Source organism: Rhinatrema bivittatum, chromosome 16, assembly GCF_901001135.1.
Source record: "Rhinatrema bivittatum chromosome 16, aRhiBiv1.1, whole genome shotgun sequence".
Classification (NCBI taxonomy): Eukaryota; Metazoa; Chordata; class Amphibia; order Gymnophiona; family Rhinatrematidae; genus Rhinatrema; species Rhinatrema bivittatum.
Window position 1 is genome coordinate 42,305,894 of NC_042630.1, and position 25,990 is coordinate 42,331,883.

At 39.1% G+C, this 25,990-nt stretch overlaps 2 protein-coding genes across 2 annotated transcripts; both read left to right on the plus strand.

Annotated features, from left to right (window-relative positions):
* The first annotated feature begins 7,555 nt into the window (after positions 1–7,555).
* LOC115077523 (olfactory receptor 11G2-like) lies at positions 7,556–8,482 on the plus strand. Its single transcript, XM_029579815.1, has one exon. It carries the CDS (start codon positions 7,556–7,558, stop codon positions 8,480–8,482), a length of 927 nt encoding a protein of 308 aa, XP_029435675.1.
* An 11,909-nt stretch (positions 8,483–20,391) lies between these two features.
* Positions 20,392–21,318, plus strand: LOC115077524 (olfactory receptor 11G2-like). The gene has a single exon (XM_029579816.1). The coding sequence runs from the start codon at positions 20,392–20,394 to the stop codon at positions 21,316–21,318; it is 927 nt and encodes a 308-aa protein (XP_029435676.1).
* Positions 21,319–25,990: the final 4,672 nt, after the last annotated feature.

A 25,990-nucleotide genomic window follows, 5' to 3' on the forward strand; every position in this document is an offset into this window, starting at 1 on the left:
AGAGCACCTCTATTCTGATACTGATTCCCACAATAATTTTTAGGTACGTATTCCCTCATGATCAGATGGATGTGAGTTTTGAGTAGTGTATATATGCCATCATTTCCTTCTCACCAGGGTGGCCAAAATGTTACACGCATATCATGTTAGTAGAGTTTTTGTGTGCACATTACATTTTTTTTGCATGCTCACACCAAAATCTTTTTAGCATGTTTTTTTGAATAGGCACCATAATGTTATCATGTACCTGCAAAATTCCTAAAAATATCTATAAACATGCCTTTCTAACTCTTTGTAATTCATTAACACTGGTCTACATCAGTTTTGCTGACTACAAGATAATATGTGATCTTTATGTATTTTAGTGTGCTGAATCCAAAAATCACATCCGTTTCCTCCAGTCACGTCCGGTTTTTCCACAAAACGCTGCCTACTCAGAAACTCTTATAGCAATAATGTAACATTATTATTTAAATATGCTGAATACACAAAAATGATAATTAATGCACAGGAAGACATGCTGAATATGCAACCAGTATAACCAATAGGAAGACTGCTTATTAAACAGTTTAAAACTGCTGACACCGGCATCTTATGGCTATATAAGCAGCGTGAAAACCGATGGCACCATTCAGTCGTTCCAAGAGGCTTAGAAGTCACAGCAAATTTAACTCTGTTAAACCTGTTTTTGTTGGATATGTCATCCAACACTCGAATAGTTCATGGACGGTGCTAGAATAATCCTGATATATTCTGTTACATTTGTGGTTGCTTTACAACACCCAAACAATTGACAAATATATCTGACTTTGTACAAAAAGCTTATCGTGCATATTTCAGGGTTAAACTGGGTGACTGGGACGAACCTTCGGCACCACATAAAGTGTGCAGGACATGTGTTGAAAACCAAATATATTACGTGCCATTGCTTCTTCAGAACTTATTACCCTTGATATTTGACTTTATAATCTTTAATCAAACATTTCTCATTTGTGAAAAAATTTGACATATTGCATATTTTTGACTTCATATTTGGAATCAGCACCTTTCATTTGGGTAAAATCAGCAAAAATCTTGTACTTGATTATTTTGTTTCAAAGCGTCCTGTACTGTGTTTACTAGTTTATTAATAGATATTTGCATTTTAATCATCATGGACCCTAATTCCTCCATCGAGAACTTTTTTGGAACAATAAGAGAAACCTTTTCACTACTATCAGAACATAGTTGGACATCACTTTCCCCAATCTGTTGTAATAGCCCTCCTTTTCCTTCTGCATTACCCAGCGAAGTGATCTTAGTTTCCATTGAGGTAGATCAATTGGAGAAATGTGTTAATACAATGGATAAAAATATCGGGGAAATTCAAAAGATTCAGGTAAACCTAATTAAATCAGAAGAAGATCATGAAAATAAAATTGAGATGCTAGAAAATCAGTTGAAAAAATATAATCTTAGATTATTGAACTTCCCAAAAAGTCATCTGATTAATTAATTAATTAATGAAGAACAACATTGTTCTGTTTCAATGTAAACCAATGTGATCTTTATTTCATATAGGAACACCGGTATATAAAAATCTAAAAATAAATAAATAAATAAATCTGATTACACCCTTGGATTTATTCCATAGTTATTTGAAAAACATCTTAAAATACTCAGAGGTAAACTTTCCTAAGTTAAGTAAATTGTATTATTTACCACAAACAGAGGGAGGGGGTAATGCAAATAATGGAGAAATACAAGAGGAATTAAATTTAACTGAATTCCTGGAAAAATCCTTTGAGTCTAAAATTAGCACTACGGCCATATTGTTAGTTCAATTTGTGTCACAAATAGATAGAGATGCAGTGTTAAAATTGCACTTTAAACATCAAAAATCAATTTTTTATGGGCAAGCTATAAGGATATTTCCGGATATTGCACGCTCCACCCAATTAAGACAGAAAAGGTTTATAGAAATGAGATCTGAAGTATTATCAAGGGGGGCACAATTCCAATTAAGGTATCCCTGTAGGTGTTTAATAAAGCATTTGAATAATAGATTCATTTTTACTAATCCTGAACAACTGCGAACATATCTGCACACACACCCTAAGGAAGCTGTGTAATAGGGGGGAAAGAGATATATGGTGGGATAAATAACATCAGGTATATTCCTTTTAAGTTTTTTTTTCCTTAAATATGCTCCTGATTTTGTGTTTGAAATTCCTTTGCTCTCATGACTTTATTACCTGTTGATTTCTTTTAAAGTGATAATAAGGAAATTGTACTTGGAATAATATACTTGGCATAATGATATGTTATCATATATTTGTTTAAAAATGTGAAATTTCATTAAAAATAAAATTGAAAAAAAAAAATCAGCAAAAATAATTAGGTCAGCAGAAAACATTTTTTCAAAGTAGAGCAGTATTATTTGGGAAGTAAACACCATGCTAGTCTACAGGGAAAAAAGAAGCTCACTTGGTAACTCCCATTTGCATTAACATCACTAATGGAAAGGAAGAGTTGATGTCTTTAAAAAAAAAAAAAGAAAGCAGTGAGCTTAGAAACTGAGACTGACAGGAAAGGAGAAAAAGGGTGTAAGGAGACTGGAGGAGCAGGTGAAGAGAATGAAGCAAAAAGGACAGGAATAAATTGAAGGGGAGGACTAAAAGAAGAGTGAGGAGACTGGAGGGAAAAGAGAATAGAGTAGGGGAAGGGAGGAGGGGCCAACTTTGGGAAGAGAGAGGAAGAGGCTACTTGCGAGAGAAGAGGAAAGTCAGACGAAGAGAAAAGTAAACCCAGGAATGAGGCTGAAAGAAAAGAGAAAAAGAAAATGCATTGAATTACATCAAAGAAAGGAAATATAAAATAAAAGTATTCAGATGCGCACAACAAGGACAAGAAAAAATATTTTATATTTGAAAAGAAACAATTTGAAAGGTGGAAGATTTTTCAGTAAACACTTGCTTTTCATTTGAGTATCAAATAATTACAACTGTAGGCAAATTTGCCACAGAGCTGGCAAATATTACCAGTTGTCTCTCAGTGAACGTTTTTCGTAGTTGAAGATCTTTTGCTGACTGTCAGTACTGTCTCAACCCAAACCGGTAGCTATTTGCCTAGGAACACTATGTTCCACGTGCTTAGCACACGTCCTAATTAGAAGATCATTTCTTTATAGTTAATTACTGAACTAACAAATTCCACCGAGTGAGCCAGCAACGCCCTCTGTGAACCCTGACGATTCTCCGGGGATCAAGGCTTTCTTTTTCCATCTCTCACCAGAGAGGGCTGCCAGGGAGCTGGAAGCTCAGTCCTGTATAAAGGAGCATCCAGCTTTTAGTGCCTGTGAAAGCAGGGGGGGGGAATACCTGATTCTGCCAGGGACACCACAGAGACAAGGGGGCACCCCAGGCTTCCAGCATCAGCAAAGCAAAGGAGGAGCAGGAGGACTGCCCATTGATTTGATGGACTGGATCAGATCTCCTGACACAGTCCATCGAATCCTTCATCAGCCTGGATTCTGGTGCTGATGAATGAATGGCCAAATGCTTCATTATATCTTGCAAATTGTAAGGTCCACACAATCAGTAAGTAGTACCGAATCTTATATCCTTGTTCTTCTCGTACATAATAGCTTTGGATTTAGACAGCTTTCACCTGGCCAGATCATTTGTCCTATACCCCCCACATGAAATCTTGATTGCCACTTCTGTGTTCATTTGTCCCCCTAGTAATATCAGCAAGCTCTATAGTTGATTTTAGGGACGTGCATCCCCAAAAAAATTGTTTAGTTTTTTACCCACTATTTTTTCTTTGCTTTTTTTTTTGTGCGCACTAATTTTGAGATAGCATTCACTAACACGCATTAGTGTGCACTTACTCCCATTAGTATGCAGTAACTCAAAATGAGTGTGTACTAAAATTGAAATGAAAAAAACCACTGCACATCCCTAGTGAATTTATAATGTGTTATACTTTTGTATCACCTACAAAACTTTTCAATATTATGATAATGATTTATTTTGATGAACTTGGGACTATCTAAGGTCACAGAGCCCTGTGCTAATTTGCTTCTTGTAATTCCAGGCATTTTGCCTTTCTGGTTCTTTCTTTTCAGCAATGTTACTTGTGAACAAGCAAATACTCAAACTCATCTTCAGGAATGGGAAAACCAGTCCTGTATCGGGTCCCGCATTTAAAACATCCGATATAAAAAAAAATAATAATAATCATATTTTCCATATCAAAACTGTGGCTAAGCTATCTTGAAGATAAACAAAGCAAACATACATACACAAAGCGGTAGAATAGAATTAGCAATTGCTCCAGTCTCATTACGGTTTCATTTCACTAACTAGGTTTGAATCCTTGACAATTAGTAGGATACCATTGTTCACAAGCTTCAACCTTTTTTGCATGTCCAATATAAGCACTTATCTTATTTTTTTAGACGGGGGAGACAATTAAGATTGAATATGCAGATGCTGCTATTCCTAAATCTATGTTAATTTCCTGTGTACAACCATTCAGCCTTCCATGGTGACTTCCAGTATTAATTCTGATAAAATCTAGTGTTTTCTCAGGAGCCTGCAGTATTTTTTTTTTCAAGCAAAGAAGATGGAGCTGCAGAGGTTAAGCAGGTAGGACTATGTCTGTTGGGTTAATGTTCCTATTCTTGATGTTGCTGACACAGTTCTAAACACATTCTAATGATTAATGCCAAAATTAAGGAGGGGAGACTATAACATTTTTGATAAATGCTCTATTCTAATTTTGATTATGATATCATCTCCTGTGGTATTATCCATTTTGACCTGCCTGATCAAAAAGATGGCAACTAGGTGCTTGTATTTGTTTAAATTTGTTTCAGTAGTTTAGGTGCATATATTTTTATGCACATAAAATTTGAGTTTATGTAAGTGAAACAAGCACATAAAATTGAATTTTATGAGCATAAATTATATTTTATGTGCAAAGACTATCAAAACAAATGAAACAAACTGAAAATATTTTCAAAGTTGTTCCGACTTGATGCAAACTAGCAGCACCGCAATAAGCAAACGGGTTTTGGCGCTAGTGTTCTACCTTCTCAGCTGCTATCTTTCCTCCTTTACCTTCTCCCCCCTCTCTCTCCCCCCCCCCCCCCCCTTTTCGCTCCTGCTCCATCTCCCACCCCCTGTTTTTTGTAATTTCCTCCTTTCTCAAGTTTATTGTAAACCGGCGTGATGTGCTCGCACGAACACCGGTATATTAAAAGCTGTTAAATAAAAATAAATAAATAAATAGTGCTGAGTTCCAGCATCGTTGCTAAAATAAGCTTGGTTAAAATTAACTTTTTAGAACGGTTGTGATTTGTCAATTATTGTTGACAACTGCATGTCATGTTTAGACTGACAGCTCAGCCACGAGAGTCGCTCACTCGTTTCTAACCATTTTTAATCCGGGTTCAAGTATTAAAGTTTCCTTGAGGAGGAGTATTTTATTGCTTTTTATTGACATAATTTGTAATTACATTCTTTTATTTTTTATTTTTCATACACACTTTTACAGACCATCAGAAAATTAATGTGATGACATCCACTCATACACATTAAAGACTTACTACATACATGTAAAATCATATACTGTCATTGATTTTCCTTTCTCTTTGCTTTGTAATGCCATTTATCACTCTAGTTGTAAGTGATCTTAAAGTGTCTTTTATTCTATATGTTACCATTTTATATGTAATTATGATTTCAATGATTTCATTTTGTATGTCCTCCTGTACTGTTTAGCTATATTTGTTATTTGTATGTTTTAGCCCCCTGAGGCAGCCCCAATGTGGGGGCGAAACTCGGGCTGAGTCGGGCTGACCATATAAAGAATACATCTCCATTCAATTAAAGTTTTTAATCGGACAGTCTTTGGCATCTAATCCATTTTGTTGCCCAGCAAGGAAGATAGGACAGCAAGGGTATGAGTGGAAGAAAAAATAGCTAAGGTCGTAAAGCAAGGTATCATCAGCAAAATGAGGAAGTGCAGAGGTGATATCAGAATTGGAGAATAAAGTAACATGTATGGAAAGGAACAGGGACAATGCAGAGATGCAAAACAAAGATGTGTTCACCAGTGTTCACTGAAGAAGGGGCTGGCGAAGGACTGTAGGGTTGGAAGGGGTATGTATAGTAGTGGTGTAAAAGCCACACCATTTCCAGAACAGAATAGTTGCATGAAATTGGTACAAATAAAAGCGGTCAAAATTATGAGGCCAGATGGGGTACATCCTAAGACATTAAGGTGATCTCAGAGAGATGGAACCGTTCAATCAATGAAGTGATACCTACCATAGGATTTCCCGTACGGTATTTCTATCTTACCATGCAATTTTTCTATGGATGAAATCATCAGCTCAGGATGCTGTGGCAATCCAAAAACGCAAACAGAATGTTAGGAATTATTAAGAAGTAAATGAAAAATAAAACGGAGGATGTCATAATGCCTCTGTATCGCACCTTGAATACTGTGTGCAGTTCTGGTCACTGCATCTCAAAAAAGATATAGCTGCAGTGGGGAAAGTGCAGAGAAGGGTGACCAAAAAGATAAGGGGCATGGAACAGCTGCCCTATGAGGAAAGGTTAAAGAAGTTAGGGCTGTTCAGTTTGGAGAAAAGATGACTGGTGGGGGGGGGGGGGGGGGGGTATGATACATCTAGAAAATCATGAAAAGACTTGAACAAGTTAATGTAAATCAGTTGTTTACTCTCTTAGATAATAGAAGGACCAGGGAGTACTCCATGAAGTTAGCAAGTAGTTCATTTAAAACAAATTGAAGAAAATTATTTTTCACTCAGCACATAGTTATGTTCTGGAATTCATTGCCAGAGGATGTGGTTACAGCAGTTAGTGTAACTGGGTATAAAAAGGGTTTGGAAAAGTTCCTAGAGGATAAATCCAAAATCTGCTATGATGGTAATTAATAAGCAATATTAGCTTGTGATCTATCTAATGTTTGGATACTTCCCAAGTAATTGTGAATTGGATTGACCACTGTTGGAAACAGGATACTGGGCTTGATGGACCCTTGGTCTGACCCAGTATGGCATGTTCTTATGTTCTAAATTTATTTATTTATTTAGCTTTTCTTATATACCACTAATATCCAATGCAAAAGAACCCCGTAGAAATATTATGCATGAAAATTAGTTATTGGTCAGCCAGCAAAAAAGATAATTATACATAACTGAGATATACCTACTTGAAGTGTAGTTAACCTTTTTACAACAAACATTATGCAAAAATGTTTTTACAAGCTGGTAGTTTAATTAATGATCTGCTTTGCATACTTTTGCATTACAACAGCTCATTCTATGTTTCTCTGTTTCTATAGAGTAGTCCTTTTTTACTAAGACCTATAATCATCAATAACACAAATATTGTTCTTTCTATGAAAGCAATGGCAGCAAAATATAAGGAATGGCATTAGAATAAGTTATTTGCTAAGAACGAAAAATTGCATTTGTAAATGGATATCCATTGTTGATACTTCTGCTATTCTTGTTCCTTCCAGGTTATATGTCAGTAGGATGCGAGGAAGAAACCACACAGAAGTAAAAGTGTTTATTCTTCATGGGCTCTCCATCCACCAGGATGTTCAGGTTCCTCTATTTGCACTGTTCTTAGGTATCTACACCCTCACCTTAGTTGGGAACATGATAATCATCATGTTGGTGTGGTCTGAACCTCGTCTGCACAAGCCCATGTACATTTTTCTCGGCAATCTGTCTTTTGTTGAAATCTGGTACACAACCAGCACTGTCCCAAAAATGCTTTCTGGCTTGCTCTCTAAAATTAATTATATTTCTTTCAATGGATGTTTCTTTCAATTTTATTTCTTTTTCTGCTTTGGTACAACTGAGTGTTTCCTCCTCACCATCATGGGTTATGATCGATATCTGGCCATCTGTCATCCTCTCCGCTACAACGTGTTAATGAGTAGTAGAATATGCTCCTGCCTTGCTGCCTCTTGCTGGACTTTTGGGTTCATCTGGCCTTTGTTGCCCATAATATTAGTTTCCCAGATGCCATTCTGTGGCCCAAATGAGATTAATCACTTTCTGTGTGATCCGGGACCTTTACTGGAACTTTCTTGCGTGAGGTACTATGCAACGGAGATGGTCATTTCTGTATGCATTGCCCTAATGCTTCTTGTTACCTTCTCCTTCACCTTCATCTCTTACACTTTCATTATACAAACCATTGTAAAAATACCTTCCTTATCTGGGCGTCTCAAGGCCTTTTCCACCTGTGCCTCACACCTCATTGTGGTGACTATTTTCTTTGGGTGTGTTATATATATGTATATTAGGCCACCAGGAAACCATCCGCTCTACATGGATAAGATAGTAGCTGTGTTCTACACTGTTGTGACCCCTCTGCTGAATCCGGTAATCTACACTTTAAGGAACAAGGAGGTCTTGCAGGTGGTGAAGAAAATAATGCTAATTCCTTAACACACAGCTTGTGAGAATTTTCTGTTCTGTCTATCTACAGTAGATATCTTTGGTGCTGGGCTTCTCAAATCTGTCCTCCTGACCCCACAGCCAGTGAGATTTTCAGGATAGTATTTATCATGAATATGCATGAGATACATTTGCTTATATTTCAGGTCTTTAATGCATGCAAATGTATCTCATGCATATTCATGGCGAACATCCTAAAATTTTAATGGCTGTGGAGGTTGGGAAGGCCTACTCTACAAATCTATTTTCGTTTGATCCATCCATGTTTTCATACATTCATATATCAATCATTATCATCAAACTATAATTATCGAGAATGTATGCCTACTTACAGAATCTGTTCATTTTTGTAAGGTATATACCTAGATAAAACATTTATATTCATATACCCAACCATCCAACTTTCTGTCTCCTTGTTTGTATTATCTATTCTAAGGTCCATATTCAGAGATCTGATAAACAGCAAATTTATCATATGCAACTTTTTCTAGATATTCTTCCCATTTTATGCACCCCAGTCTCCCACTGAATATTCTCAGATAAAGGCCTGGATTTATCAAAATGCAGTAAGTATTGCATTTGATAGCAAAAGGGGCGTGGTTTATGCAAATATTCAGTTTATCACAATTTGCGCTAATTAACTATGTGAAAAGCTAAGTTAGTGCAAATTGCGATAACTTTATCAAACTTTGCAATAGGTACCAGACCTGTTGTATTTCCTGCATTCAACCACTGGGGACCCATATTTTGAGAGAGAGAGAGAGAGACACTAGCCATAGTGTCCTCTCCCTAGATAGGTATTTGTATCCCTATGATAGGCCCACCTAGTCACTCGAGGTGAGGTTTAGGTATTAGTGTAGGGGGTTAGGGGCCACTTTGACATTCAACGTGAGACGTACGAACAGAACAGTGGTCTCTTGTGAAGATTTGATGGCCTTCGGAGTGAGGAAACTCACTCCAAGATGAGATTTGTGCAATGTTCTCTCAACCTAGCTTGATGGACTCTCTATCTGCGTAACATCAAGCTAGGTGGAGAGATCATTGCCCAAATCTCATCTTGGAGTGAGTTTCCTCACTCCGAAGGCCATCAAATCTTCACAAGAGACCACTGTTCTGTTCATATATCTCATGTTGAATGTCAATGTGGCCCCTAACCACCTACACTAATACCTAAACCTCACCTCGAGTGACTAGGTGGGCCTATCATAGGAATACAAATACCTATCTAGGGAGAGGATACTATGGCTAGTCTCTCTCTCTCTCTCTCTCTCAGCTTCAATTCACCTAAAATAGGCCTTGTAGGAGACATCACAAAAGGCAATAAAACCTTACTGCATGGTCACAGCAGCTGTAAGTCTGTGTGATAGCTTTTTGCAGACAGGCTAACCCAGCCCATTCCCCGCCCCTAACTCCTCCTAGTTTCCAAATTTGCATTGTGCCATACGATATAGTGTGATCGCAGGCGTTAAACACGTTTTCGCATGCGGTAAGGGCCTATCGCATGCGTTAACGGGGCTTTTCGCATGCGATAATCCCTTAACGCATGCGAAAACGCCTTACCGCAATTTGATAAATAACCCCCAAAGTTAGGGCTGCAGTTTTTCTGGCCAATCTTGTATACAGAGCATTAGTGTGCTGACTGGCAAAAATGTATCCCCGTCTTTGCAAGGCCTCTGTTGATGCCCTTCTTGGTCCAGATACATTTTGTGTGCATAATCTTTATGCATTCAGCAGAGAGAGGACAAATATTGAAAGCTCTGTTTTTGTGTGGGTAACTCAAAAAGTGACATGCACAAAGGCTTTCAATATTGACCTCCATGTGACTTTTCTATTTATGGATCAATCCATCTAACTATATTTTATCTAGCTTACGGTTTTATATAATTCACATTTTTCCTCTATTCGGTCACCAAAGAACATTTGTTGTAGTGTTTTAAAGGTGACAATACTGTCTAATCAGCAATAAGTATCAATTTGCCTGTTATATGGATATATTATTTCTGTTCTTATTCAAAGGTCAACCTCTTCTCTTTTTTTATACCATAAAAGCGATGCTCAACTCTCCCCATATTCAGGGTTGGTACAATTTTTTGTTTGCATCACTGAAAAATATTTGTCTGGTTCAGACTGGTGGATCATTGACAGTTATACATACTGCAAAGTGGAGGGGCTTAGGACTGGACATGTTGCAGAGACAGTGTTCATAGCCCATGGGGAAGAGGGAGTCATATTCATGGGGCAATGGCGCCACCTTCTGGCAGTATTCAGGGCCCATGGTGACAGGGTTCCGAAAGACGCCCTGGTACATGGTGCCTGAACAAGGACTATTGCTGCAAAAGGCTGGAATAAAGTCAGTTGGGACGCGGTATAAAAGAAAGATAGATTTGAATGAGGGCTCATTTAAACAGATCCCATCCTTGGTTCCAACTGACCTAGAAACTCAAAGGAACGAGGGGACACTGCTCTTACAAAAGAAAAGAAAAATGTAGTTGTCAATTACCAGAGAGAACCCATGAATATATTCTCAGAAATGATTAAAAAAAGTACAATTTTGCTAATTCTTATAAGCAAAAAACATGAAAGAAGGGATTGGATTGTTTCCTGTAAAAAAAAAAATACTGTATAATTCACATCCAATTTACTAACTTTCAAGTGAATTTATGGTCATTAAATCCAGGCCAGCATTGCCTCCTTGTGCTGAGGAAAAGAAGAGACTTGATTGCCTCGTCCATGTTTGATGCATGAGGTTCAGGCCTCTTTTGCAGAACACAGAGTGTGATGGCGCAGACGGAGACAGTTTCACTTATTCTCACCCCAAACGCTCTCTGATGCTTTCATTTATACTCTGAACACATCTTGAAAAATCTTTCCCCTTCCCATCCTAATCCCCCTCAAGCTTTTGATCTGGGTTTGGCATTAGGAGGAGGAGGACGGTGGTGGTGCAGCACCTCAGGCCATGTCTTTCTCCTCTGCTGCTGGGGACTGGAGTGCCATTGTTTGAATCATGCAGCACTATACAATGTCCTGTGCTTATTCAAACTACCTCACTGAAGCCTCACAAATAGCAAAGGACATGGGCCCAAGATACCGCACCTCTACTATCTTCCTCCAGACCAGAGGGTGAAGAGGATCACTCAGTAGTCGGCATGGGATGAGTAGAGGGCTTTAAGTTGTAGCTATAGTTCCTGCTTCCTCTTTGGCCAAGCCCCTGCTCATCCGTAGGTTTCCACAAAGAACAGAGAATTCTATGGCAAATGTATTTTGCAGCCCTTCCCAAGGATGTGGAATTGCAAGAGACTAGGGGTCCTGATCTATGTTATAATATTAATCATAGTCCCCATTATCCTGCAGCAGTTCAGAGATAGATCCTGTGGAAAGGGTTGCAAATTTCTGTGGCAAATCAATGCTGCATTTGCATACATTTATATAGAATTTACATTTTTTAAACTACGGGAATGTTTTTCTTTAAAATATACAATTGTTTTAAAAGAATGTCTTGGATGTGTCTGACAAATACATCACAATGGGAATCATGAAATACCATAACCTTGTGACTTTACTAGGGATGTGCAGACAAAAAGTTTATGTTCATAAGTCCATAAGTCGAAAGGGGGGGTCAATTTCGGTCAATATGGACATATGTAGAATTCCATAAGTTGAGTATATGTCCATACGTGCACCGATTCCCTAAATAAAAATTTAAACCCCTCACCCTCCTTAATCCCCCCCCCAAGACTTACCAAAACTCCCTGGTGGTCCAGCGGAGAGTCAGGACGCCATTTCTGTATTCCTTTGCGAGGAGCACGTGACGTCGGCGTCACGTCGGAGTGACGCGGACGTCACGTGATTCCCCGCGCGTTCGCTCCGGGACCCTCGTTGGACACAACCGGAACTTTTGGCCAGCTTGGGGGGGGTCAGGACCCGTCACTCCGACGTGACGCCGACGTCACGTGCTCCTCGGAAAGGAATACAGAAATGGCGTCCTGTCTCTCCGCTGGACCACCAGGGAGTTTTGGTAAGTCTTGGGGGGGGGGGGATTAAGGAGGGTGAGGGGTTTAAATTTTTATTTAGGATCAACAATCGCGATTTCCAACGTATTCAACATAGCTATGTTGAATAAGTTGGAAATCCGATCGTTTTCGCCTCATCACTTTTTTAAGTTAAAAAAAACCAAAACGTTGCGTTTTACATATGCGTTCAAAACGAATGCACACCCCTAGACTTTACCCCTCTAATTTCAACCCACACTATACAATATGTATTTTTTAATTTTTTTGCACACACATTAGGTATTTTATAAAGTGTTTATTAATTTATTGCACTTCTTCAATTTGTAAACATGATATATATTTATTACAAAAATGCTATCTGATTTATTACATATATGTGAGATATATTGGAGGCGGAAATATCAGCGGTTGGTAAACTGGAATTAAGATGATGTAGAGGCATTCCCTTCCTTGTGGTCACTGTTTTTGAATAAAATTAGTGAACAGTTTTGATCTATAAGAATTGTCTAATAGTACCTCAATAGGTGTGGTGATGTCTGGCAGTGTATGACTCGTTTAATGCACTGGGGTCACTTCATGTGAGTGGATATTGGGAAAGCTAGTAAGTGAATGATATGGACATGTTTTGGGGACTGTTTAATCAAGAGTTCGCTTATGAGTGGGGTTAATACCGAGATATTCAGGAGGTGGTTATAGATTTCCCCTGATGAAGCCCTGAACGGGTGAAACAAGGCACCTTGTTGGGGTGAATATCGCTAAAGAAGGGGAAAACAACATCGCTAAGAAGGAGTGAACATCGTTAAAAACAGGGGTGAATATCATTGAAGAAAGGGTCAGAACTCTTTGGCATTTGAAGAAGATATATGAACATCTTTAGATTTTATAGGATTAAGTTTTTTATGAATGTATGAAGTGTGAATGTGGATAGTATATATGGGGTAATGGGTTAGTACATGTCCAGTGTTTTAAATAAAAATATGTGTTAAATTGTAATGTGATGATCATATTGACAAATCCACTCCAGATTGGTATGCATTATGATGATGATGTGTTTGTAATACATTTTGTTCATTGGTTATTAGGGTATGAAATGTAATAAATCAATGATAGTATTTTTGTAATAAATATATATCATGTTTACAAATGGAGGAAGTGCAATAAATTAATAAACAACAATTTATAAAATACATAATGTATGTGCAAAAAATAAAAAAGCAAAACATATTATATAGTGTGGGTTGAAATTAGAGGGGTAAAGTCACAAGGTTATGGTTTTTCATGATTCCCATTGTGATGTATGATTGTTAGTATAATTAGGGGATCCAATACTTTCTCTCGTGGACTGTATGTGTCTGAATCATTTCTATCATTGATTTTATATACCTATACCTATACATATCAAAGTCTATAGCTGATACAAAGGAAAGGATTGAGTTTGTGTTCTTCCTTTGTATCAGCTATAGACTTTGATATGTTTTCTATTTTGAAAGAAGGTATATAAAATCAATGATAGAAATGATTCAGACACATACAGTCCACGAGAGAAAGTATTGGATCCCCTAATTATACTAACAATCATACATCACAATGGGAATCATGAAAAACCATAACCTTGTGACTTTACCCCTCTAATTTCAACCCACACTATACAATATGTTTTGCTTTTTTATTTTTTGCACATACATTATGTATTTTATAAATTGTTGTTTATTAATTTATTGCACTTCCTCCATTTGTAAACATGATATATATTTATTACAAAAATACTATCATTGATTTATTACATTTCATACCCTAATAACCAATGAACAAAATGTATTACAAACACATCATCATCATAATGCATACCAATCAGTATAAAAGAATAGACTCTACTTTACTCCTGTCATTACCTCAACCTTAATATAATTTATCTGCTAAAGTGCCTATAAATATCCATTAAACTGCCTTCTTCACTTAAGTAATGGTAAATTCCATGCCTAGCTTTACAGGATAAATGGAAAAAAATGCAGGATCCCTTTAATAAAGCATTCACAATGTACGCTGTTCACTCTGTGAAGTAGCATATGACCCAGTTTTATAGCTGTTTGAGATTGACCCAAAACATGCCTGAGAAGCCTGCCCTATACCACTAGATGGTGCTGTTAGAATACTTTGGCTCAAGTGTTCACACACAGGCCGATACAGTAGAGTGCACTCAGCTGAGAGCACTGTTTAACAGGTGGTTAGATGCGTGTTTTCAATACGCGTTCACTACCCCTTATACAGTAAGGAGTTTAGTGTGTCAAAAATGCACGGCCAACCCCCCCCCCCCCCCGCCCGGAAATTAATAGCACTCATCACAAGCAAATGCATGTTGATGAGGCTATAAGTCATTCGCCCAGGTTACAGAAAAAAAAATGTGTGGCCAATCCACACATTTTACGCTCAGAAATTAGCACCTGCCCAAGGGCAGGCATTAATAATTTTTGAGCAGCCCAAAAAAAAGTGCACTTTTTCTGTACATCCTCCATCTTAATATCCTAGCAATATTAAGTCGGAGAAACCAAAAAGGTTAAAAATAAAAATAATAAAAAATGTGCCAGCTGGTCAGGGTAGGAAAATGGATGCTCAATTTTACCAGTGTCTGTTTTCCTAACTCATGGCTGTCAGCGGGTTAGGAAAACTGATGCTTGTAAAATTGAGTGTCGGTTTTCTGAATTCACAGACAGCCACCTCTCCTGGGTTTCCGCTGCTAAGGGAGCACTAAGGATGCGCTATTGTCCCTAGTTCCCCCTTTTTAGCGTGACCCCCTCATTTAAATATAGCACCCAGCCACATCTCCTGGGTGCGTGTTGGAAGAGCAGGCACTCAACATGGAGTGTCCATTCTCCCACGCTCCTTACTGTATTGGCCAGACAATGAAACCATTGCTCTAGCTCCTTTTGCCTTAACATAACTAGTGAAGATGAAAAAAAAAAAGGGGGAGAAGAGGAAGCAGGAAAGAAGACTGGAGGGGAGGGGTGGGGAAGAGAGAGAAAGAAGAAAAGGTGTTGGGAACTGAGTGGGTAAGGAAGAGGAAGGTGGAGAGGAAGTGGAGAAAGGAAGAGGCAGTTGAAATAGGTGGAGAGACAAGGTGGAAAAAGTGGAAGGAAAAAGAAATTGGAGGAGATGGCTGGAAAAGGGGGAGGGGAGACTGGAGGGAGGAAAAAGGAAAGAAAATAAGTGGTACTTTTGGAAAACCAAGAGAGAGACTGCAGCAAGAGAGAAAAGAAAGAAATTGGAAGAAAGACAGGAATGACAAATGAAAACTTCAAAATGTGAGAATACATTGATGTGGATTCTAAAAAGGAAAAGAGAAAAAAACAAAAGTGACTATTCATATGAACACAGAAAGAGTTGAGAACTTATTTTAGTTTTTAAAAGGAAACTATATAAGACGTGTAATATTAAAAAAAAAAACAAAAAACCAAAAAAACATAAGCCTATGTGCTTTAAGTAAAATTGTATGCAAAGTACCACAGAATTCCTAATTATTCCCCATTATCTCTTGATGAGCATTATTTTGGATTCGAGACATTTCGGAATACATATTCTGTCAACTCAAACTGTCCATATTCTGTCAACTCAAACTGATAATTATTTACCTAGTTCCACTGTATTCCATGTGCCCAGAAATAGACCTAATTAGAAGTTCCATAAACTCTATGCATAATTACTGAATTAAGCCTGGGGATTCTCTGGTGATTGAAAACTTCTGTTCACAAACTCCTTGTGAGACATAAGCAAAGCCCCACTATAGGAGCACTTGACAGCTCAGTGTCTGTGTAAGGAGGGAGGGAAAAGTCTTGGGCTCAAAGCAAAGAGAAGACAACTCCTCCATGCACCCACCATCAGCATCAGAAGAAGACTGTCCGTCGACTTGCCACCATCCAAAATTGTCTTATCCAAGCATCCAGTCTTTCATCAACCAGGCTAAAGGTGTTGAGGCATGCACAGTCAAATACTATATTATCCCCATGATAATTTAAGACCTCACTAACTGTAAGTAGCACCATGACTCCTTCTTTTTGTCTTTACAAAATGCCATGTTCTTCTCATTCATAGCTGTAATTTAGATCTCTTCCATTTAGCCCGATCCTTTGTCCTACCTATACCTGCCCACATTAAATCTATTTAATTGCCCACATTTAAATCTATTTATTGCCCACATTTAAATATATTTAAATAAATATTTTGCTACTTTTGTGCCCATTTGCCTAGGATACATCTGCCCTCCCCCCCCCCCCCCTAGTAAAATCAACAAGCTGTGCAGTAATTTTATTCAGTGACTTCCGGGTTCCAAACCAAGTTTATTTAAATAGTAGAATTAACACAGGGTACGCAGGCTCTTACATAGAATGGTCTTAGATACCAGTACAGTTTCACTTCTCTCAAAAGCATTTTCTGTTGAAACGCATTACATGAAGTATATGCCTAGCGTTTCATTTGGATGACAGTGATGTTCTCTTCTGCAAATTTCTGAGGGAAGTGCATTGAATTTACTTTGAACTTCATACATGTTTTGCATGCATTTAAACACACTAAAAATGAACTAGTTTTATGTATTTATTTAAAATTGCTTATAGACAGATTCCATAAAAACATAAATACTAGAAACTAGTATGTTACATAAAACCAGTACATTAGGCAATATGCTCACACAGTAAAATAAACAAATTACAAAAATACAAAAACAAAACACAGTAGTATGAAGACATATTTTAATAAACTTGAAGGGACTATGATTAAACTAATATTGAAGTTTATTGAACTAATATTGAATGTTTATTGTAAAGCACTGTTGCACATGTTCGTTCTAGTTGGCACAGCTTCAATGTTTCTGTTAATTGTGAACCGATCTGAGGTTACTAAACAAATGTCGGTATATAGAAACTGCATATAAATAAATAAAATAAGTGATGTTTCAGTATCAGTTATGATGTACCCTTATAGTCTGATCCTATTACAAAGGTTCAGCCGTTATTTCACCACTAATTCGTATTGCTGCTCTATGTGTTGTTCTATCCCTTGCATTTATTTCATACATTTGTCCGGAGAATTTGCACTGGATGTGGTAGACATGGACTTCAGCAAAGCTTTTGGTATTTTTATGCGTAGAAAGCTCATAAATTAAAGGCGCAGACTGAGGCTGGGTTCTCCCCTCAGGTCGGGAACTGGATTAGAAAGTGGTTGCGTGAACAGATAACAGCGGGAAGAGGAGAAAAGACAATGGAATTCACTCTGAGGAAAGAAGAGTGATGGGGGGGCTACGTCAGGGATCTGTCCTGGGGAAGGTTCAGTTTTACATATCGGACAGGCTGGAGGGAAAAGTTCAAGCTCTAAATTTTGGCAAACGGATGCCGGAGAGGGGACAGGATAGAAGTTTATAAAAGCATGAGTGGGGGTGGAATGAGTAAATAATGGACGGTTAATTGCCCTTTCAAATAATATTAAAACAAGCGGACACGCCATGGAACGAAAACCCACAGAGTTAAAAAAAAAAAAAAACTAATTGTAGAAAGAACTTTTTCACGTAGTGTACAATCAAGCTGTATAAACCGTTGTCAGAGGCTATGGTTAAGGCAACACAGCGGGATTTAAATTAGGTTTGGACAAGTTACTGAAAAAAAAATCCATAAAACATTATTAGCAAGATAGATTTGGGAAAGCCATTGCTATCCCTGGCAGTCAGTAACAAGAAATAGATTTATTTTGGGGGATCTGCCATTTATTTACAACCTGGATTGGCCACTGTCGGAGACAGGATGCTGGGCTCGATGGATCTTGCTCTGACCCAACACGGCATTTCTTATGATATTGTAGAGAGGAAAAGTTGGCCTTTTTTTTTTAATTGCAGATCAGATTAAGATCTGCAAGAGAGTGGACCCTCTGAGTGAGTAGACAGAATAAGACATGATCTAAGAAAGCTTGAGGAGAGTTTGAGAGCTTGGCAGTTAAGATTCAATGCAAAAATATGTGCAGATTCATGCATCTGGAGTGCAGAAATCCAAGATAGTGGTACAAGATAAATACATTTCCACACACACACAAAAAAAAAGAATTCCAAGCAGAACTGTCACATATATGTGAATTTGGTTGTGTTTCTGTATGGTTACTGAATGTTCTGTTCTTGGCATAACTATGATTATAAATCAATAAATACATTTTCACAAGATGAAGGGTTAAGTGCTGATATGCATCAACCAGGAGTAAAGAGCATTTTTGTGTCTATTGATTTCAAGACAGCAAAACAATATGATAAGGCCAGAGATATGCTAGGACACATACGAAGATGCACAAACAGTTCATTAAAAGGAGATGATAATGTCTCTGCACAGGTTGTTGGTGAGACCATACATACAATTATGTGTCCATTTCTAAAGGCTGTGCATTGAAAACCATGTAGACCAGTGTGGCTTATAGCCTGTGACAAAAGCCACATGACATGAGATTTAGAACCTAAATAGGTTTGGGAGAGGGGGAAAAAGAGGAGATATGATGGAGATATTCAAATAATCTATAAGCAGGAAAACATTTTCACAGGAAAGAATGCTATAGAGCAAAAGGTCTGAGACTCCAAGGGGACAGAAAGATTGGTGAATACTTGGCATGGCTTCTCCAGTGGATTTGGTGGAGAATAATACTATAGCAGATTTCATTAAAGCCATATTCGCAAAGTGAGGGGAAATCCTCAGGTCATATGGGGTTGTACGGCATTGCACCAGGAATGACATTTTGATAGTCACAGCTGGGTTTAATTGGCCTTATGTTCCAAATGTTCTGTGCTTCCAACATGTCTACAAATATATTAATGCCCTCTTTGAATAAGGACCATAATTGAGATATCAACAGCAAAAATAAATTTATTTTCTGTAAAAACAATGACAATATCTGAGCTCCCTACTGTGACTGTAAAAGGAGGGGAAAGAATCTCATTCTGCCTGTAAAACCCACAAGCTTAAAGCAGAGAGAAGGCTGCACCACTGCTTCCAGCATGAATATATGTTTTTTAAGTTATGTGCATTCAATTTTGTTTTATTTTATGTATTTTCACCCTGTAATACCTCCAGAAACAGTCAATGGTAATGTGCAGAAAATGTCTGATCATACAACAAGAGGTGGGGGGAGAGGTTTGTACGTGAGTGTGAATGTGTGTGAGTGTAGGATGGATGGTTGAGCTCAATTTAAGGGTGTAAGTTAGTTTGTAATTATACTGAAGTATAACTATAAAACTGGCAAGGTGATAGTGGAATGTGATTCTGTTTGAATATTCAGGCACAGCTGTGCTCATTTACAATGTACAGTTCTTTCTGATTCATAAGCTTAATGCTTTCTTTTGCTTCGGTTCTGTACCACTTCCCTAAGCCTTAATAAAAAATGATATTGGAAAGAAAAAAAAAAGATGGAGGATTGTTCATTCGTTGGCTACCCTCCCAATTTCCTGATCCGATCCATCACATCAAACTGGTGTACAATGCTGAAGAATGAATAATCACTTCATTATATCCTGTGCATATTTTAAGATATCGCTAAAAGTACCACCATTAATCTTTTAATCAACATAATATTTGTCTTTACAAAATACCATATTCTTCTCATTGATAATAGTTGTGAATTTAGACCCCTTCCATCTGGCCAGATGCTTTTTCCCTACACTTGCATACACTAAATCTTATTAGCTAATTGTTATTTTGTGACCATTTACCTAGGATATGTCTGTCTCCTATATAATGAGAATATAACAATATGACATTAGAATGAATTATGATTCAATTCACAAGGAATGAAAAATTGAATTAGTAGATAAACATCCTTTATCTTCAGTATGTTTCAACTATTCTTGTCCCTTCCAGATTACATGTTGGAAGGATGTGGGGAAGAAACCAGACGGAAGTGAACGTCTTTATTCTTTATGGACTCTCTGTTCACCAGGATGCTCAGGTTCCTCTATTTGCTCTGTTTTTAGGTATCTACACCCTCACCTTAGTTGGAAACATGATAATCATTATGTTAGTCTGGTCTGAACCTCGCCTACACAAACCGATGTACATTTTCCTTGGTAATCTGTCTTTCGTCGAAATCTGGTACACAACCAGCACTGTCCCAAAAATGCTTTCTGGTTTGCTTTCTAGAATTAACTATATTTCTTTCAATGGCTGCTTCCTGCAATTTTATTTCTTCTTCTGCTTGGGTACGACTGAATGTTTCCTTCTCACTGTTATGGGTTATGATCGATATCTGGCCATATGTCATCCTCTCCGCTACCACGTTTTAATGAGCAGCAGAAAATGCTCCTGCCTAGCCGCTTCTTGCTGGATTATTAGCCTCTTCTGGTCATTATTTCCCATAACACTAGTATCACAGCTGCCTTTCTGTGGCCCAAATGAGATTAATCATTTCTTGTGTGATCCAGGACCACTGCTGGAACTTTCTTGTGTGAGGTACTATAAGACGGAGATGGCCATTTCTGTATACATTGCCCTAATGCTTCTCCTTACCTTCTCCTTTACCTTAATCTCTTACACTTTCATTATACAAACCATTGTAAAAATCCCTTCCTCATCTGGACGTCTTAAGGCCTTTTCCACCTGTGCCTCTCACCTCATTGTGGTGACTATTTTCTTTGGGTGTGTTATGTATATGTATATTAGACCACCAGGAAAACACCCGTTCAGCTTTGATAAGGTGGTGGCTGTGTTCTACACTGTAGTGACTCCTCTACTGAATCCGGTTATCTACGCTTTAAGGAACAAGGAGGTCCTTGACGCGGTGAAAAAGATCATGGTAATCCATTAATGCACAGAGCATGTGAGAATTGTCTCTTCTGTCAGTTTATAGCATACACCTTTAGTGCAATGCTTTTCAAACCTGTACTGGCAACCACTCGATCAGGATATCTATAACAAAAGTACATTATGTAAATGTTCATATCTATTGCTTCTTCAATGCATACACATTTTTCTCATGCATATGTGGCCGGGGTGCTAAACCCTAGCCATATGCCTCAAGAGATATGTTCTCTTACACTGGTCCAATATTGTCACTTAAACTCTACTGTGGGATATGTGTAATTATTCTCTTACCAAAGGTTTTCTGGCTATGTTGTTATGGATGCGTGTGAAGAGATGAATTCTAGGGGGAGTGTGCTCTGTGATTTCTGACACTAAGAGGGAATGGGAGATAGGGATGTGAATCGTTTTAGGATGATTAAAATTATCGTCCGATAATTTTAATATCGTCTTAAACCGTTATGGAACACAATACAATAGAGATTCTAACGATTTATCGTTATAAATCATTAGAATCGTGAGCCGGCACACTAAAACCCCCTAAAACCCACCCCCGACCCTTTAAATTAAATCCCCCACCCTCCCGAACCCCCCCCAAATGACTTAAATAACCTGCGGGTCCAGCGGCGGTCCGGAACGGCAGCGGTCCGGAACGGGCTCCTGCTCCTGAATCTTGTTGTCTTCAGCCGGCGCCATTTTCCAAAATGGCGCCGAAAAATGGCGGCGGCCATAGACGAACACGATTGGACGGCAGGAGGTCCTTCCGGACCCCCGCTGGACTTTTGGCAAGTCTCGTGGGGGTCAGGAGGCCCCCCACAAGCTGGCCAAAAGTTCCTGGAGGTCCAGCGGGGGTCAGGGAGCGATTTCCCGCCGCGAATCGTTTTCGTATGGAAAATGGCGCCGGCAGGAGATCGACTGCAGGAGGTTGTTCAGCGAGGCGCCGGAACCCTCGCTGAACGACCTCCTGCAGTCGATCTCCTGCCGGCGCCATTTTCCGTACGAAAACGATTCGCGGCGGGAAATCGCTCCCTGACCCTCGCTGGACCTCCAGGAACTTTTGGCCAGCTTGTGGGGGGCCTCCTGACCCCCACGAGACTTGCCAAAAGTCCAGCGGGGGTCCGGAAGGACCTCCTGCCGTCCAATCGTGTTCGTCTATGGCCGCCGCCATTTTTCGGCGCCATTTTGGAAAATGGCGCCGGCTGAAGACAACAAGATTCAGGAGCAGGAGCCCGTTCCGGACCGCTGCCGTTCCGGACCGCCGCTGGACCCGCAGGTTATTTAAGTCATTTGGGGGGGGGTTCGGGAGGGTGGGGGATTTAATTTAAAGGGTCGGGGGTGGGTTTTAGGGGGTTTTAATGTGCCGGTTTTGCGATTTTTCGATTTTTCGATTTTTTCACGATTTTTCACGATATTTTACCCCCCCAAACGGCAACAATACGATTCCCTCCCCTCCCAGCCGAAATCGATCGTTAAGACGATCGAGGACACGATTCACATCCCTAATGGGAGACTGAAATAGTTTGTGTATGTCTGATTCAGTTCTATTCTTCTCTTTTCATTCTTTCTTTCCCCATTTCAATTTCCATACTTTTATTTCTTCTTGCTCCCTGTTTTTTTTCTGCTGTCTGCTCCTTTCGGTTCTCTCCTGTTTATACCATTTCTCTCACAACGACCTGTATTTCTCCCTTCCCATGTTGCCTAATCTTTCTCTTGTCACTACAAATCTACTATTCCCTTTTCTTCCTTCCTCCTATTTACCCTTCCTTTCTCTTATCCCTAGCATCTTTCTCCCTAGTCCAAAGCCTCGCTCCTTTATATCCTCTGTCCATCGCTCCTTCTCCCCTGTCTGTACCTTCCAATCTATCACCATCCTTTCACTCTTCTGGTTCTACCCCTTACTGATCTTCCTCCTACAACCAGCCGTGACCCTTCCCTAGCCTGGGAGTGGAGTACTGGCTCCCGGGCAAGCTGACCCAAAGAAGCAAGGGCAGCAGAGGCCACTGCGATGGCAAGCCCAAGGGAGAGCAGAGACAGCTGCCAGGCGCGGAGGTAAAGAGGCGCGAACCATCATGCTGGTTCAGCAAAAGAAGAGAGGCATTAATAAGAGGAACTCATTACCATCAGAATTACGACCGGAACAATGCTCGAGTACATTTAGAAAGAATCTGAAGACTTGGCTTTTCAGACGAGCCTTTCCTTAATCGGATGTGGCACTAACACCGACCATCATCATCCTCATCAGTTCACCAACATGCTGTGATCAGCCTTTCATTAAGCTACTTTTACGATTTAATGTTCCCTGTATTCAGAATTCTGGCATCCCATTTCCCCCAGGCATTCCCCCCTTATTTTTCCCCTCCCCCCTCCCTTCCCCTCCCTTAAGTTAGGAGCCAAGTTCTAACTAACTTCTGTCTAGATTCTGGAATTTTTCTGGTTACTCCTCCTGTTATTTGTAATCTGTTTATTTATATATGTATACATCTATTTATTAATTTCTCTTGTTTACTTGCCTTGTTATATGTAACTTTCCCAGGTTATGTTTGATGTAAACCGGCGTGCTAAGACTTTTTGTCCTGAACGTCGGTATATTAAAAAGTACTAAATAAATAAATAAATAAATAAATTAGCAGCCAGGCCAACTCAGTAAACAAAGAAAAGGGCCAGTGGCCAGGGAAGAGAAGTGCTTGCTGACTCAAGTGCTCAGCATTCAGCGGCAACTGCTACTTCAGGACATACGTGAGTTCTGCCAGCGCCTCTTCACCCTTTTATAGACCAATTCTCATTCTCTTTCTAGATAATTTGAACCTGGAGAAAGTACATGGCTGAAATTCCACATTGAACTGTGCATTTTATAGCATATAAGATATGTTCTCATAATCCTTGGGATTAAAACCTATCTATAAAGGCTAAAAAAAAAAAAGAAATCATGCTTGGATTTTCACTGATATACAGCTCTGTAGCTCTTGGAGTAAATTCTATTTTTCGAAGCAAGACAGAAGATATATCCAGAAGCCTGGAGAAGAATGTTTGAACCCTAATTGGAAGAGAAAAAGCTGAAAGAGACCACATGGGCAGGTTTCACTGTATTCATGTCTTCTCTGAGTTGTTCAGGAGAGGCAAAGTGGGAGAAAGGGTTGAGATATAGCTAATTTTTCAAATGAAATCATCTGGTTTTTACTTAGGGCCAAATGTACTAAACTGTTTTTCTCATATAAACAAAATGGAAAAAAATAAAATCATACATCCGAATACTAGTCTTGAGTATTTCAAGTTGGTCTAAGTTACAAATAAAACCACAGCCCCAAATCTGTATTTAAAATGGATTATATTCAACAGATGTGCATTTTTCCCCCTTATCATTGATGGGGGGTGTTCATTTAGTATTGATGGGTTTTTTAGATTCATTGTGCATTATTTTACAGTAGCACACACTAGTTTTAAATAACAGACACTTAGGGGTGGATTTTCCATGCTGACCTGGCACGTCCATGTGTGCTTGCGTGCGCACATAGTAGAAAATCTGTGGGCCGTGTGCACATGTGTGCCAGGTTTTATAATCCACGCGCGTATGTGCGGGCGCTGCGTGCAAGGTCGGGGGACTTCTGCAATTTCCGTGTGGCGATGCATTCCGGCCTTCTCCAGTTCACTACCCCCTAACCTAACCTCCCTTCCCCTTCTCCTCTCCTCCCCACCCTCTAAACCCTACCTTATTTTTAATTTGTTTAACAACTTACTTCAGCTCCCGAGCTGAAGTAAGTTGCGCTCACCGGCAGCCGGGTCTTTGGGACAGCGATCAATGGCACTGTCCTGGCCCGCTTCCGCCCCTCCCTGCTCCCCAGCCCACCCCTTCGAAGAGGGCAGGGACTTATTCGCAAACAAACATTTATGTGCATGGTCAGGCCTCTTTGAAAATTTGCCCGGCGCGCACAAGGCCCGGCCACGTGCGTAAATGCTAGGATTTACGTGTGCAGACCATTTAAATTCTACCCTTAAATTGGGAGGACACACTAAAATCACACTCTACATTGACTGATTACTAAAAAAGCCTCTCAGGCTCTCCATCTGTGAAGTACTTTAAAATGATGCTGACTGACCTAAGGCTACCACCATTTTGAAGTATGGACGTAATACTTGGGTCAACAATGCCATTTAAAAATATTACACTGTCAGGACAGAAGCAATACAAGATTTGCTCCTGCCCCCTCTTTGGACCCCCTATCATTGAAGATAAACTGGGGTAGGGCTCTAGGACAATTAGAAGGATTGGGAGGGGTTAGAAGAAAACCTGGGGGGGGGGGTGATTTTTATGTAATCAGGTGGCACATCACTTTTATTTATAGTAGCAGCTGAATGGGTCCATAATGAAAAATGACATGAAAAAGCTGTGAGGCCACTTCCTACAATAATACTAAGTTCACTTAAACATTTTCCCCGAAAGTATGGATTTATTTTCTGTGACCTCTTGAAAAAGAAAAATAATTCTGACACAAAGAATTTGCATGAAAATTATCTGGCAGGCTATTTGCTTGAAAGGGCAACACATAAAAGGACTTTAAATTTTGCTACAAGCCATGTCAGGATTGTGTTAGCACAAACTAATTATTTATATTCAACCATTCTAGTTCCTGATGTCAGAAAAAGCTGTAATCGAGTGACCACACAAACATACATTCTTTATT

Coding starts and splice junctions, on each gene's coding strand:
- LOC115077523 (XM_029579815.1), top strand. CDS start 7,556: ATGCGAGGAAGAAACCACACAGAAGTAAAAGTGTTTATTCTTCATGGG.
- LOC115077524 (XM_029579816.1), top strand. CDS start 20,392: ATGTGGGGAAGAAACCAGACGGAAGTGAACGTCTTTATTCTTTATGGA.